This window comes from Vanrija albida (assembly GCF_041260175.1).
Source record: "Vanrija albida strain AlHP1 chromosome Unknown contig_3, whole genome shotgun sequence".
NCBI lineage: Eukaryota > Fungi > Basidiomycota > Tremellomycetes > Trichosporonales > Trichosporonaceae > Vanrija > Vanrija albida.
In genome coordinates this window covers 3,125,582-3,137,574 of record NW_027191422.1, presented here as the reverse complement: position 1 = coordinate 3,137,574, position 11,993 = coordinate 3,125,582, and the positions used below count along the sequence as shown (strand labels likewise).

Genomic DNA, 11,993 nt, shown 5'->3' with positions numbered 1-11,993 from the left:
GCATTGTACTCCACTACCGGGTGGAGCAGGAGGCGAGACCGACGGGGAGAGCGACGGGGCAAGGGAGACGCGCAGGGGCTCATCAACCAGCCCGCCATTGTCCAGCAGAACGGCAGGTCCGAGAGGGGTGGAAGCGAGCGAGAATCTCGACTCCGGAGCTCCCATTAAGCGACGTCGGGCGTTCGATTCTGCCTGGGTCCTCTGGCCCCCAGGTTGGGGACAAGACCAGCCGGGCCCTAAGGCCCGACCACTGGTTCTGTGGGGCCCTTAGGGGGCCTGTCCAACTTTTGCTTTTGTGCGGGGCGTATTGTGCCACTTTCGTGCCACGACAACCGCCACACTGCCCAGGGCGTGCGTGTTTGCCTCACCCGCTCGTACCCTCTCACCGTCCCCGCTACGCGAGCTCGCGCAAACCGACGTGGGCCTTCACGTGTAGCCCATGCGCCTGCGGCGGTCGCGGCCGGCCGCTTGCTCGCCGTCGTGGTGAGCGCGGGCACATTGGATGTTTGATCAGCACGTTGTTGCCTGGCATGACGTCATGATCTGCGGGTGAAACGAGCCCGCCATTGACCAACCCCAGCCAGGCCAGCCACCCAGCCCGCAGCACGCAACGACGCCGGCTCTCGCCCAGAGACACAACGATGCATCCAGCCCATCCATCCTTACTTGCCCGCGGCGGCGGCCTTGATGGCGTCGCGGTGCGCCTTGAGCTTGATCTTGAGCTCCTCGACGTCCTTCTCCAGGCGCGTGTCGGAGCGCGAGAGGTCGCCGCTCGCCGCGGCCTGCTGCGCGAGCTTCTGCTCGTCCTGGCGCTCGTGCAGCTGCTCGCGCGCGCCCTTCATGAACGAGTCGTACTGCTGCTCGTCCGACTTGGTGCGGAGGGCGACAATCTTCTGGAGGTGGCCCTCGATGTCGTCGAAGACGGCGTCGATCTTGGCGTTGATCTCAGAGTTGGAGGTGGACGACATGGTGTGGGGTGAGGCTGGAGTGTGAGCTGCTGCCGGGGTTGGTTGGGACACAGCACTCACGATGCAGGTGGATGCTTGATGCTTGAGTGCAGTGACGCAGAGTGCTGGGGAAAGAGCAAGAACAACCAGGCGCGGTCTATTTGAAGCGAGCTTCCAGCTGGCCGTGGGAATATGACGCAATGCCGCGACCCGCGACCCCGGGCAAAAGTAAATGCCGCAGATGCTAGAATGTGGGCGTGCCTTTTGCCTCAGTCTGGTTGTTGACAAGGATGCACGAGGAGGAGAGGGCGACGCTGATGCTGTTGTTGTTCTGCCACAAGGCAGGTGCCCAAGAGAACAGTCGCGTCAGTTGTTTGTGCGCAGGCTGGTGGCCCCAGACGCCGAGGCGCGCCGCCACAGGGCCTGGGCGGGCAGACGCCGCTTCCAGATCGACCAGTACATTGCCTATAGGTATACGTTACAACGAGGAGTGAGGGCGGACGTGGTGCTCCGGCACCGAGTCATGAGGCGGGGGGAGGTGCGGCGTGGTGTGCGAGGGAGGTAGGATGGCTCGTGGACGCTGCCCGCTGCGCAGGGGCGGCGGGGTTCGGCGTTGGGCCTGCGTCCAAGGCCCAAGTGACCGCGAGGGCAGCGACGATCGCCTCGGCTCCAGTCCACATAGCAGCGAGCTAGCCGTCAGCGCTGCCCCGCACGACAACCCACGCTACAGCCTCGACTTGCCAGCCTCGGCCGGGCCGCGCCCCCACCCCTCCCAAGCAGGCGACACCTTGGCCGCGTTCTCCCAGTCGGTGCGCTTGGGCGGGCTCGGCGCGCGCGGTAATGTGGGCGGCACAGCGGACAGCGCGGCAGTGACGTGCACGCGGACGGGGAGGAAGGCGGGATGCGAGAGGGACGGGTTGAACGGCGGGATCGCGGCGCCGGCCGAGCGCGGCGCGGTGGTGATGTACCCCGGCGCTGTGGAGGACGGGCCGAGGCGCGCGGCGTGGTGCGGCGGCAGGGTGGGCCGCTTGTCCCGCGAGAGCATTGTAGGTAGAGGGAGAGGAGGAGAGAGAGAGGGAGAAGTGCCGCAATGTCGAGGTCGATGTTGTCGGCGGCGGCGGCGGCGTGCATCGCACTTCGAGCTCGGCGGCGACTTTGTCGCCAACTTCGCCTGCCGCTTAGCCGGAAAGGCGGGCGACTTAAACGGGCAACCGTTTGCCACGTGGTGGCCACGCCGAGTCCTGCGGCAGTGAGGGCAGCCGGCGGTACGCGGTGAGGACAGGCGGGGTGATGGCGAGCAGGGAGGTCCTCCTTGTTGCTGTTGGATTCCTCTCTCGCCCACACCCAACAGCATGTAGATGCACGTCTCGCGTCGACCGAGGGCGAGCTCGGCCGTCCGGGAACCCAATAGCCCAGCGCGTCGCATCTCGGATCTCGTCGGATCTCTCCAGCGCCAGCGACGAGGCAGCAGTGCGCAGCGGACACGCCCCGACACGCACCCAGCTGTATCCCGCAATCCGTCCGGCCGGCCGCTATCTCCTGCTGCTGGTGTCGCGCGTCGTCCTCGAATCACGCGCTGTGCAGAGATTGTGGTGCACGCGCCCACCGGTAGCCGGCGCCGAGCGGCCAAGTTGGTCGGGTTGGCCCGATGACGCGATGGTCACAGGACGGACTCCCGACAAGAACCGTCCTACAAGAGCCGACGTGATACTTACACCAGCCGAGTGCATCTCTCGCAACTTCCAACTCGACTCTGCACCTCCCATCCTCACCACCGCCATGCCCAGCACGTCCGCCCACGCCCTCGCGACGCGCGTCCTGCACGGCGACGACGCCCAGTTCGCCGCCGAGCGCGCGGTCCACCCCGTCGTCGCCCCCATCTACTGGACCGCGACCTTTGCTGCTGAGGACGCCGAGTCGTTCGCCGCCATGTCGGCAGACCCGCGCCACCCGGCAGTGTACACGCGCCACGGGAACCCGACGCACGAGCGCGTGCAGCGCATCATGGCCGACCTCGAGGGCACGGAGGACGCGCTGCTCACCGCGTCGGGGATGGGCGCCATATCGACGAGCGTGCTCGCCCTCGTCAAGAAGGGCGACCATGTCATCGCGCAGACGCGACACTACATGGCTGCTGCGCGCCTGTTCGCCGACGTGCTCCCCAGCTACGGGGTCGAGGTGTCGATCGTCGAGCAGAGCGAGCTGGGCAACTTTGAGAAGGAGATCAAGCCCAACACGGTGCTCATCTACATCGAGACGCCGGCGAACCCGACCATCGTGTTGACCGACGTCGCGGGTATCGCCGCGCTCGCGAAGAAGCACTCGACGCCAAACAACCGCATCGTCACGATTGCCGACAACACGTTCGCGGGGCCGGTCAACACCCGGCCCGCCGACCTCGGCATCGACGTGGTCGTGCACTCGGCGACCAAGTCGCTGGGCGGGCACCACGACCTGACGGCGGGAGTCATCTGCACGTCCAGGGAGCTGGGGACCAAGATCCACCTGATGCACACGATCCTCGGGTCGGTCGCGTCGCCGATGGACGCGTGGCTGCTGCTGCGCGGCATCCGCACGCTCACGCTCCGCGTCGACAAGATCAACAGCAACGCGCTTGCGCTCGCAGAGTTCCTCGAGCAGCAGCCCAACGTCGAGAGGGTGTACTACCCGCTGCTCAAGAGCCACCCACAGCACGAGCTGGCCCAGCGCCAGATGAAGGGCGGCGGACCGGTCATCGCGTTCGCAGTCAAGGGCGACTACAAGGCGACGGCCGAGTTTGTCGCGCAGCTCAAGCTCATCGTGCACGCCGTGAGCCTGGGCGGCATCGACTCGCTCATCGTCCACACGGCGACCATGTGGAAGAGCACAATGTCCGAGGCGCAGATGAAGGAGGCGGGAATCGCCGTCAACTTTGTGCGGTTCAGCGTCGGCGTCGAGGACGTCGACGACTTGAAGGCGGATCTGACGCAGGCGCTGGCCACGGTGCCGAGCTAGAGTGTAAATGTCAAGTATGCATGGGTTGTAGCAGGGCCGTGTAGGCAGTTGTGTGTCCGACGTCGGTGAGGTCGGGCCCGGACCGAGAGCCGGGTCGCTGCGGCGAGGTTGCCGTACAGCCGGTACGGGGATTCCATCCACTCGGCGTTGGCCGCGGCGGAGCTGGTCGAACCGAGCAGTCGGCTGCGTCCAGCGCGATTTCTTGGCGACGACTCGACTCTGCTCCACTCTGTCCTGATAATACTGCGTCTCGCGTTTAAAAGCAAGCCCCCAGCACCTCCCCTCCCCACCCCCCACCCAGCACCATGACCAAGCCCCGCCCAGACTACACGGCCCTCACGATCCGCATCGCCAGCCCGGCGCAGAAGGTCCAGTCGCACAGGAACCAGTACCCCGAGTGGGGGCAGCCGCGCGGCTTCAGCGTCGACGAGTTCCTGCACCGCGAGACCGTGCTCAACGGCGACGAGCGGCCCTGGGTCCGCGACGGCGGGTTCACGACGTGGGTGCTCGTGCCCCGCGCCGAGCCGGAGACGCTGAACCTGCTGGCTTCTTGCGAGACGTGAGTGGGCCGGGGGGTCGGGGGATGGGGTGGGACGAGCTGCTCGCTTCGTGCAGCTTGCCCTCCTCCTTTGCCGCGAGTCGACAAGGCCATCGCTGACACCCGGCCCCAGCTACAAGCGCGACTCGCTCTACCTCCCGCCCGGCGAGAGCACCCCGCGCCCAACGACCGCGTACGGCATCGCGTCCGTCTTCTGCATCCCCGAGCACCGCGGCAACCGGTACCCGACCTTCCTGCTGCAGCTGCTGCACTACGTCATGGCGGAGGAGGGCACGCTGCCGCCCTTCCCAGCGGCGTGGGGCCAGCCGCCGCAGATCGAGGGGTTCAAGGACGCGCGCTTCTCAGTGCTCTACTCTGGCGTCGGGCGCGTCTTCTACTCCAAGGTGCGCAAGGGCGACGGCGAGGGCAGCGAGCCCGGCTGGGTCGCGGACGAGCACTCCCACCGGATCTGGGACATCAAGGACGTGCCTGCTCCCCAGGTGGACGGGCTGGAGTACCTCGGCGCGGACGAGGTGGCCAAGCTCGCGCCGGGCGTCGGCGAGTACTTCAAGAGTGCGATCGCGAGCACGGGCGACAAGAGCAAGACGCGGCTCGCGATCCTGCCCACGAGGTGAGTCCTGCTCGTGCCGTGCACACAGCAGGCCGATCCCGACGCGGCCGATCGGCAGATACTGATCGCCCGCAGGGACATGTTCGGCGTCCACCCCCTGCGGTACGAGCTCGCGCCGGGCCACCGCAAGACCGCGACGTTCGGCGTCCGCCTGCCCGCGCCGGAGAAGGGCGCGCCCCAGCCCTTCTTCACGTACAGCTACGAGATCAGCACGAAGCGCCCGGAGCGCCTGGTCCTGCTGTACGTCCAGCACCCGGTGCCCTTTGAGGCCGTCCTCGCCGCGGCCAAGCACGAGGGCGTGGCCAGCATCGAGATGTGGGGCGGCTTTGCTGGCTGGGACAAGGAGGCTGGCGGGGCCACGCTCGACCGCGAGGACAGCGTGTGTGCGCTCGCGCAGTATGGGTTTGGCGGGGACGACAAGGTCGAGTGGGAGTGGGTCGAGAAGTACGCCTGGTGCTAGGGGCGGGATGCATCATCAGTTACTTGGGCGGCCTGCGGGAGGGAACGAGGAGGGAGAGGGGGAGAACTCTGATGACTCCTGCTGCGTGCATGTCATGTCTGCGTGCAAGGAGACCGTTGGGCGAGGTGTCGTTGCTGCCTCCAACGTGTTTAGCTGCATTTGAAGCCTGCCTCCTGACCGGCCCCACCCTGGACTCCCTCGCTCGCTTGCTTGGCGCGCTGCGAGGGCCTGGATTGTCAACATTACCGCTCCGTGATTTTCGCGGCGACTGCCACCCCACTTCCCTCCAGGAGCCTCCCCTGCACCGCCTGCCAACCTCAGCTCGTCGATTCCTCTGCATCAACAATTCCCTCACACTCGCGTCCGTTCCTCGCCGCCTCATCCTCACCTTCCAGCCCTCCGCCCCTCCACGAGCTACACGCACACGCAGCAGTAGCTGCAACCATGCCGCGCTGGGGGCCCAAGACGCGGCTCCTGATCCCCTCGACGCCCGACCACGTCGTGCGCGACTCGTCCCCGACCCTCAACCACGAGCTGTATGCGACCACACCAGTGCGCGAGCGCACGCCCGCCGACGAGCCGCCCGACCCGATCAACGACCCGACGGCGACCCCGGCGTCAGAGTATGCCGGCCCGATCCACCACGACGCGCCCGAGCTCGCCGAGATGACGCAGCGGCGCGCGCCGGACCTGTTCATCTCGACGCCGCGCGACAGCTCGCCGCGGTGCAGCTCGCCGCGCTCGCGCTCGGGAGGCAACTCGCCCGCGAAGGGCGCGACGACCCCGACCTCGCCGTGGACCCCGCGCACCCCGACCACGGCGGAGACTCTGTACCCCCCGCCCCTGGGCCGCTCCAACCCCCCGCCGACGCCCAACCCGATCCGCGAGACCCGCAAGGAGTGGGGACGGCCAGATGACGACAGCGGCCCGATCCACAGCCCCTCGGGCGATAAGGAGGAGGCGCCCGACCTCAACTCGGTGCACCGCTACCCCAAGGCTGTGAGGCGCTTGCCGTTCCGCCGCCCGCCGGGGTACGAGGACGCGGGGTGGCTGCGCGATGGAGACCGCGCGACGCAGTGGCTGTCGTGCTTCTATGACCTTGTGGTGGTTGCTGTGCTCTCGACGTTCTCGTCGACGCACAAGATCTCGGTCCCCTCGGCCATTGGCATCTTCTTCTCGTGGGTTGGGCGAGCATGGCGACGCTGACGACGCAGCTACTACATCATTGTCATTTGCGTGTGGACAACGCAGATCCACTACGACGTGCGATACGAGGCGGAAGACACGTTCCACCGCATCATGAAGCTCCTGCAGATCATCGTGCTCATCTACTTTGGCATCTCGAGCGGCGGATGGGACCCAAGCAAACTTGGTGATTACGACGTCATCCGGACTGACGACGATCGACTCCTGGCCCGACTTTTAACTGCTGCGAGTAGGTGTTGTGGGGCGAACGGCGGCTGACGGACCCAGCAAAGGGCGACCAGAGCTGGAAGACGGTCGTGATCGCGTTCGCAGTGAGCAGGGCGCTGCTGGCGTTCCAGTACATCTTTGGTACGCAGGCCTCTTCGCCAACTACCAAGCTCACCAATACAGTCACCTTTGCAGGCCGCAAGGCGAAGAGACCAAACATGGGTCCCAAGCTCGCGGCCGTGTCGTCTATCGTCTCTGGTGTGCTGGCCGTCGTCTCCGTCACTGTCGAGGCCTCGTCCGAGTCGGCATACCGCGGCAAGATTGCAGCCCTGTACCTCGGCATCGCCATCGAACTGTTCTCGACCTGGTTTGACATGTACGCCTACAAGGTCGGAGAGAGAGCAAACTCGACCCCGGTGATTGCTATCGCGGAGAGATATGCGCTCTTCTCATTGATCATCTTGTGAGTGTCCCCGCGTGCTGGTGGCCACAGGCTGACGTGTTGCAGAGGAGAAGGCTTCGCTCTGCTGTCTGGGCAGTTTGGTAAAGCTGTCGACGGGCTCGACATCAAAGACCCATCAGTGTACGCCCAGGTCTTCCTCGGTAAGAGTAATCCTTGTGTCCACCACTAACTGCCGCAGTCATCCTCGTCGTGTACAACGTGTGGAGCTTCTTGTTCTCAGTCTTCAACCAGAACGACACCATCAACCCAAGAAAAACGGCCTGGTGGGAGATCATCCACGTTCCTCTCCACTTCTCCATCTTGCTACTCCTGGCCGCGATGGTGGTAAGTGTCGACCCCCGTGCAGGCGTCGCTGACTGCAAGAACATCATCGTCATCTCGTCATTCTATGCGTCATTAACCAAGGCGCTCGATTTCTTCGCAATCTTCGACGAGGACGACTCGCCCGCTCTTCAAAAGAGGGCGGGGGCGAAGACCGAGTTGGACTTGTACCTGTTCTTCAACCGCCTCGACCCCGCGCTCCTGTCCTCGTATCCGGACACTGTTCCGGGAGACGCCACGAACAACCAGACGGCAATCATTTACGGATTCACATTCCTGGGATCCGTAGTCAAGGCCATCTGCGAGGTGAGTACCAATGCAGACCCGACGCTGACGCGCGCAGAAGTCGTCCACGTACATGAGCGACGAGGTGTCGACCTACTTTGGTGAAGTCATTGGCACAAACGTATCCGACTACAAAAACCAGACGCTTGTCAACCACACCTCGGAGCTGTTTGGCCGGGCCTTGAACGGTGTCGTCGACGATGCCTACTCTGGCACCCTCTGGCTGTTCCCCGCAGCAGTGAGTGGCATCGGCCTGCGTAAACTAACTGTGAACCCAGGGTATCACACTGATACTGTGCGCGGCTCGCTCCCTCACCCGCTACCACTTGCAAGGCATATCGCACCGCATCGTCCACTGGACACAGATGGCAACCGGTGTCGTGCTTGCCCTCCTCGGGCTGCTCGACATTGGAGACAAGAGCCTTTTGAACAGCGACCAGAAAAAGGACAGCCAAATCAACCTGATGTACCGCCTCGTCGACGCCGAAGGGGCTATCGCCATTGTTGCGTGTGTCTACACTGCCGTCAACATTGGAACGTTTGTGAGTGGGGTGGGGTGGGCTTGCAGGGAGGAGTGCTGACTGTCATCAGACCGTGCTCACGCTGATCCACCGACGCCGAGGCGGCGTGTTCACCGACTAGTCGAGCACGTGCTCCTGGTGACTGTTGTATCCCTCCATATATGTATACTTGACACCCAGCTGCAGCGAGGAGGGGCGGTCGTGGTGCGGCTACTGTGTCAAGACGCTGCATACTCTATCGTCTAGCGCTAGTGCTTGCCCCCGCGCTTCTTACCGCGCTTGGGCTTGGCCGCGGCCGCGGCCGCCTCGGCATCAGCCTTGGCCCTGGCGTATGCCTCCTCTGCGCTCGCCGTCTCCTCCGACGCCTTCTCGAGCGCAATAGCCGCCGCAGCAGCCGCAGCGTCGTCGGACGCCTTCGCCGCTTCCAGGTCGAGGCTGGCGCGCGACGCCTCGATCTCGACCTCGGCCGCGGCGACGACCTCGTCGGCCTGCGCGAGCGCCGCGGCCGCCTCGGCCTCCTCCAGCGCCGCCTTCTCCCCCTGCGCCGCCTCCTCCTCCTGAACCGCCGCCGCCGCTGCCGCATCCGCGCGCGCCTGAGCCGCCGCGTACGCCTTCTCGGCGCTCACCGTCTCCTCTGCGGCGCGGTCGAGCGCGCGGGCCGCCGCCTCGGCCTCGACGACCTCTGCTTCCGCCTCGGCCTCGGCCTCGACGACAGTGTACCCCTCGTCCTCGTCCACGGGTGTGCCCTCAAACGTCTCGCGCGCGACGCGCCAGTAGCGCTCCGGGTCGGCCTTCATGTGCGCGACGTGGGCCGAGTTGCCAAAGTTCTCGCGGCGAACCGTAAAGCCGAGCGCCTCGGCCTCGCGCGCGTGCTCCTCGACGTCGGCGGCGTGGATGAGCTTGTCGCCGTTGCTGTAGATGTACGCTCTGCGCACTTCGGCCGCGCGCGCCGCCGGCGTGTTGTGGCTCGCGGCGGAGGTGCGGAGCGGCCCGCCCGCGCCCCCGAAGATGCGCGAGACGTTCTGCCGCAGCCAGAACCAGCAGACCATGGCGTGGAGGAAGGGCGAGAGCAGGCGGCGCAGCCACGGCGGGAAGGAGAGGGCAAAGGCCGTAAAGGTGCTGCGGTAGTGGAACTGGCCTGGCGTGCTGTCCATCACGAAGGAGTAGCGCGGGAGTTGGACCCCGGCCTTCTTGAGCACGGCGCGGATGTGCGCGAGCGCCGTGGACCCGCCGTTCGACCACACGTGGATGAGCAGCTCTGGGCGAGGGGCGGACGACTTGACGAGCACGCCGGATACGTCGCTGTCGGCGATGTCGGAGGTCGAGATGGAGCTGATGCTGCTGGCGTCGGTGTCGTCCTGCGGGGCGGGGACGACGCCGCCGCTGCCAAGCTGGGGGAAGGCCTCGCGCAGGATCGGAATGACGCCGGCAAACTCGCGCGAGCGCGCCGCCCGCCGGCCAGGGATCATGAAGTCGGACAGCTCGGTGCGCACCACGACAATCGGCGAGGACGGGTACGCGGCGCGGTAGGGCGAGAGGTACTTTGCGATGTGGACGTCCTGCGCGCCCATCCACGTCGCGAGGAGGATGAGGCGCGGGTGCGTGCCCGCCGCCTTGGGGGCGACGGCGGAGTCGGGCTTGAACACGTAGATGCTCTTCGAGAGCCGCGACAGGAAGCCGAGGGGGTGTGGTGGTGTTGTCGTCATTGCTGGGGACGGGGCGTGATTGTAGCACTGGGGGGGGGGGGAGGGTGCACGCGACTAGGGATGAAGAGCAATGCTGAGAGGTGAGCGCGCGCGGCTGCCGTCGTCGTCGTGCTCGGCGTTGCTGGTTGCCGGAGTTGAGTGGAGTGGATGCTCTGACGTCGGAGGCCGGCCATCGCGCGCGTCGTCATTTTCCGGCCGCCGCGCCGAGTTTTCGTAGTCGCCGCTTACGAGCGCCAAGCGCCGAGCGACTTTGGCCCCGCGTGCAGTGACTCGGAGCCCCCATTCACCGAGCGCTGCATGCACAACCAACCGCCGCGCGTCGGACTCACGCCGCGGCATGCACGATGCGGCCTCGTAACCGAAGGGTACCGACGCCGGCGCGACCTACGCCGCATGAACCCAGAGACCAAATACCATCCTACAGCCCGCCCTAGCCCGCCCTAGCCCGCCCTACACAGTCGCCGCCTTCCTCGCCGCGGCGTCGACCTCGTCCACGCGCTCCTTGTACCGGCCCTTCACGAGGGCCAGGACCTCGGGCGGCGCGAGCTCCGGCCGGCCAGAGTTGAACGGCGGCGCGGGCGCGTACTCGAGCCCGAGCTGGGTCGCCTGCGCCGCCTCGGGCCCGACAATCTCCGCGACCAGAGTGAGCGCAAAGTCGATGCCGGCCGTCACGCCGCCGCCGGTGAAGATGTTGCCGTCGCGCACGACACGCGCATCGTCGGGAATCGCGCCGTACAGCGGCAGCGTGTCGCGCCAGGCCCAGTGCGTGGCCGCGCGCTTGCCCTTGAGCAGGCCGGCGGCGCCGAGGATCAGCGAGCCCGTGCACACTGACGTGATGTAGCGCGCGTGCTCTGCCAGCCGGCGGATCTCGGCGATGAACGCCGCGTTCTCGACTGCCTGGCCCGTGCCCAGGCCGCCGGGGACGAGGAGGACGTCGACCTTGTGCGCGTCGATTGACGAGAGCTTGGGCATCCGGGCGAAGACGAGCCCCTCGGCCTCGATCTCGCCGCCCTCGAGCGACGCAGCCGTGATCTTGGCGCCGGGGAGGCGCGCGAGCACCTGGTGCGGGCCGGTGAAGTCTAGCTGCGTCACGCCGGGGAAAAGCGCAATGATGATGTTGAACGGCTTGGGGTCGGTGCTGGCCATGGCTGCGGGTGCTGGGGTGGTCAGTGCCCGCGGCCACGGTTTTTTCTCGCCTACGCTTTGAATGTCGGGGTCTGCTGTGTGCTGCTGAGTTGAGCGCACGATTTACGCAACGAATGAGGTGTTGTTGATGCAGAGGTTGATGGATGCAGCCGAGAATGTTGCCCGTCGCGAGTCGGCGGCGGTTCGCCGCGACGACGGGCAATGACGACATCGGCTTGGCGACGGCTGGCTGTGGCACTCTCTCAAAGTGGCGGGCGCGGTGGCAATCTTCATCTCGGCGAAACAGCAATGCAGTGTCTTGCTGCAAGCTGTATTGCTAACTTGGGTTCTTGCAATGAATGCAAAAGCGGCCGGCGACCATTGCACTTGCCCCAGTGACGCAAGTGAAAACGGGGTCTGAACGACTGCAGCCGACTGTGCAGTGGGAGTGATGCCCCTTCAAATAGGCCTCGGTGGCGCCAACTCACAGCAGCTTGGCGCCGACTTGTGGTCGGTCAGATTGTTCCTGAGTGTTGTTTCGGTTTGGTCCGCGGGCTGTCCGAGGACTTGGGTTCGAATCTCGATGAGC

General features: G+C 65.9%; 6 protein-coding genes across 6 annotated transcripts; 3 read left to right on the top strand and 3 right to left on the bottom strand.

Annotated features, from left to right (window-relative positions):
- Positions 1–662: 662 nt before the first annotated feature.
- Q8F55_004548 (uncharacterized protein) lies at positions 663–1,992 on the bottom strand (the record flags this gene model as incomplete). The annotated part of the gene is made up of 3 exons (XM_069353061.1): positions 663–982; positions 1,029–1,072; positions 1,715–1,992. The coding sequence occupies 3 exons, from the start codon at positions 1,990–1,992 to the stop codon at positions 663–665; spliced, it is 642 nt and encodes a 213-aa protein (XP_069210479.1).
- A 734-nt stretch (positions 1,993–2,726) lies between these two features.
- Q8F55_004547 (uncharacterized protein) lies at positions 2,727–3,941 on the top strand (the record flags this gene model as incomplete). The annotated part of the gene is made up of 1 exon (XM_069353060.1): positions 2,727–3,941. The coding sequence occupies one exon, from the start codon at positions 2,727–2,729 to the stop codon at positions 3,939–3,941; it is 1,215 nt and encodes a 404-aa protein (XP_069210478.1).
- Positions 3,942–4,246: 305 nt separating this feature from the next.
- Positions 4,247–5,570, top strand: Q8F55_004546 (uncharacterized protein; the record flags this gene model as incomplete). Its single annotated transcript, XM_069353059.1, has 3 exons — positions 4,247–4,500; positions 4,613–5,110; positions 5,186–5,570. The coding sequence occupies 3 exons, from the start codon at positions 4,247–4,249 to the stop codon at positions 5,568–5,570; spliced, it is 1,137 nt and encodes a 378-aa protein (XP_069210477.1).
- Positions 5,571–6,014: 444 nt separating this feature from the next.
- On the top strand, positions 6,015–8,694 carry Q8F55_004545 (uncharacterized protein; the record flags this gene model as incomplete). Its single annotated transcript, XM_069353058.1, has 8 exons — positions 6,015–6,748; positions 6,785–7,005; positions 7,044–7,446; positions 7,492–7,586; positions 7,625–8,073; positions 8,111–8,290; positions 8,331–8,594; positions 8,644–8,694. 8 exons carry the CDS (start codon positions 6,015–6,017, stop codon positions 8,692–8,694), a joined length of 2,397 nt encoding a protein of 798 aa, XP_069210476.1.
- Positions 8,695–8,821: 127 nt separating this feature from the next.
- On the bottom strand, positions 8,822–10,279 carry Q8F55_004544 (uncharacterized protein; the record flags this gene model as incomplete). Its single annotated transcript, XM_069353057.1, has 1 exon — positions 8,822–10,279. One exon carries the CDS (start codon positions 10,277–10,279, stop codon positions 8,822–8,824), a length of 1,458 nt encoding a protein of 485 aa, XP_069210475.1.
- Positions 10,280–10,729: 450 nt separating this feature from the next.
- Q8F55_004543 (uncharacterized protein) lies at positions 10,730–11,425 on the bottom strand (the record flags this gene model as incomplete). The annotated part of the gene is made up of 1 exon (XM_069353056.1): positions 10,730–11,425. One exon carries the CDS (start codon positions 11,423–11,425, stop codon positions 10,730–10,732), a length of 696 nt encoding a protein of 231 aa, XP_069210474.1.
- Positions 11,426–11,993: the final 568 nt, after the last annotated feature.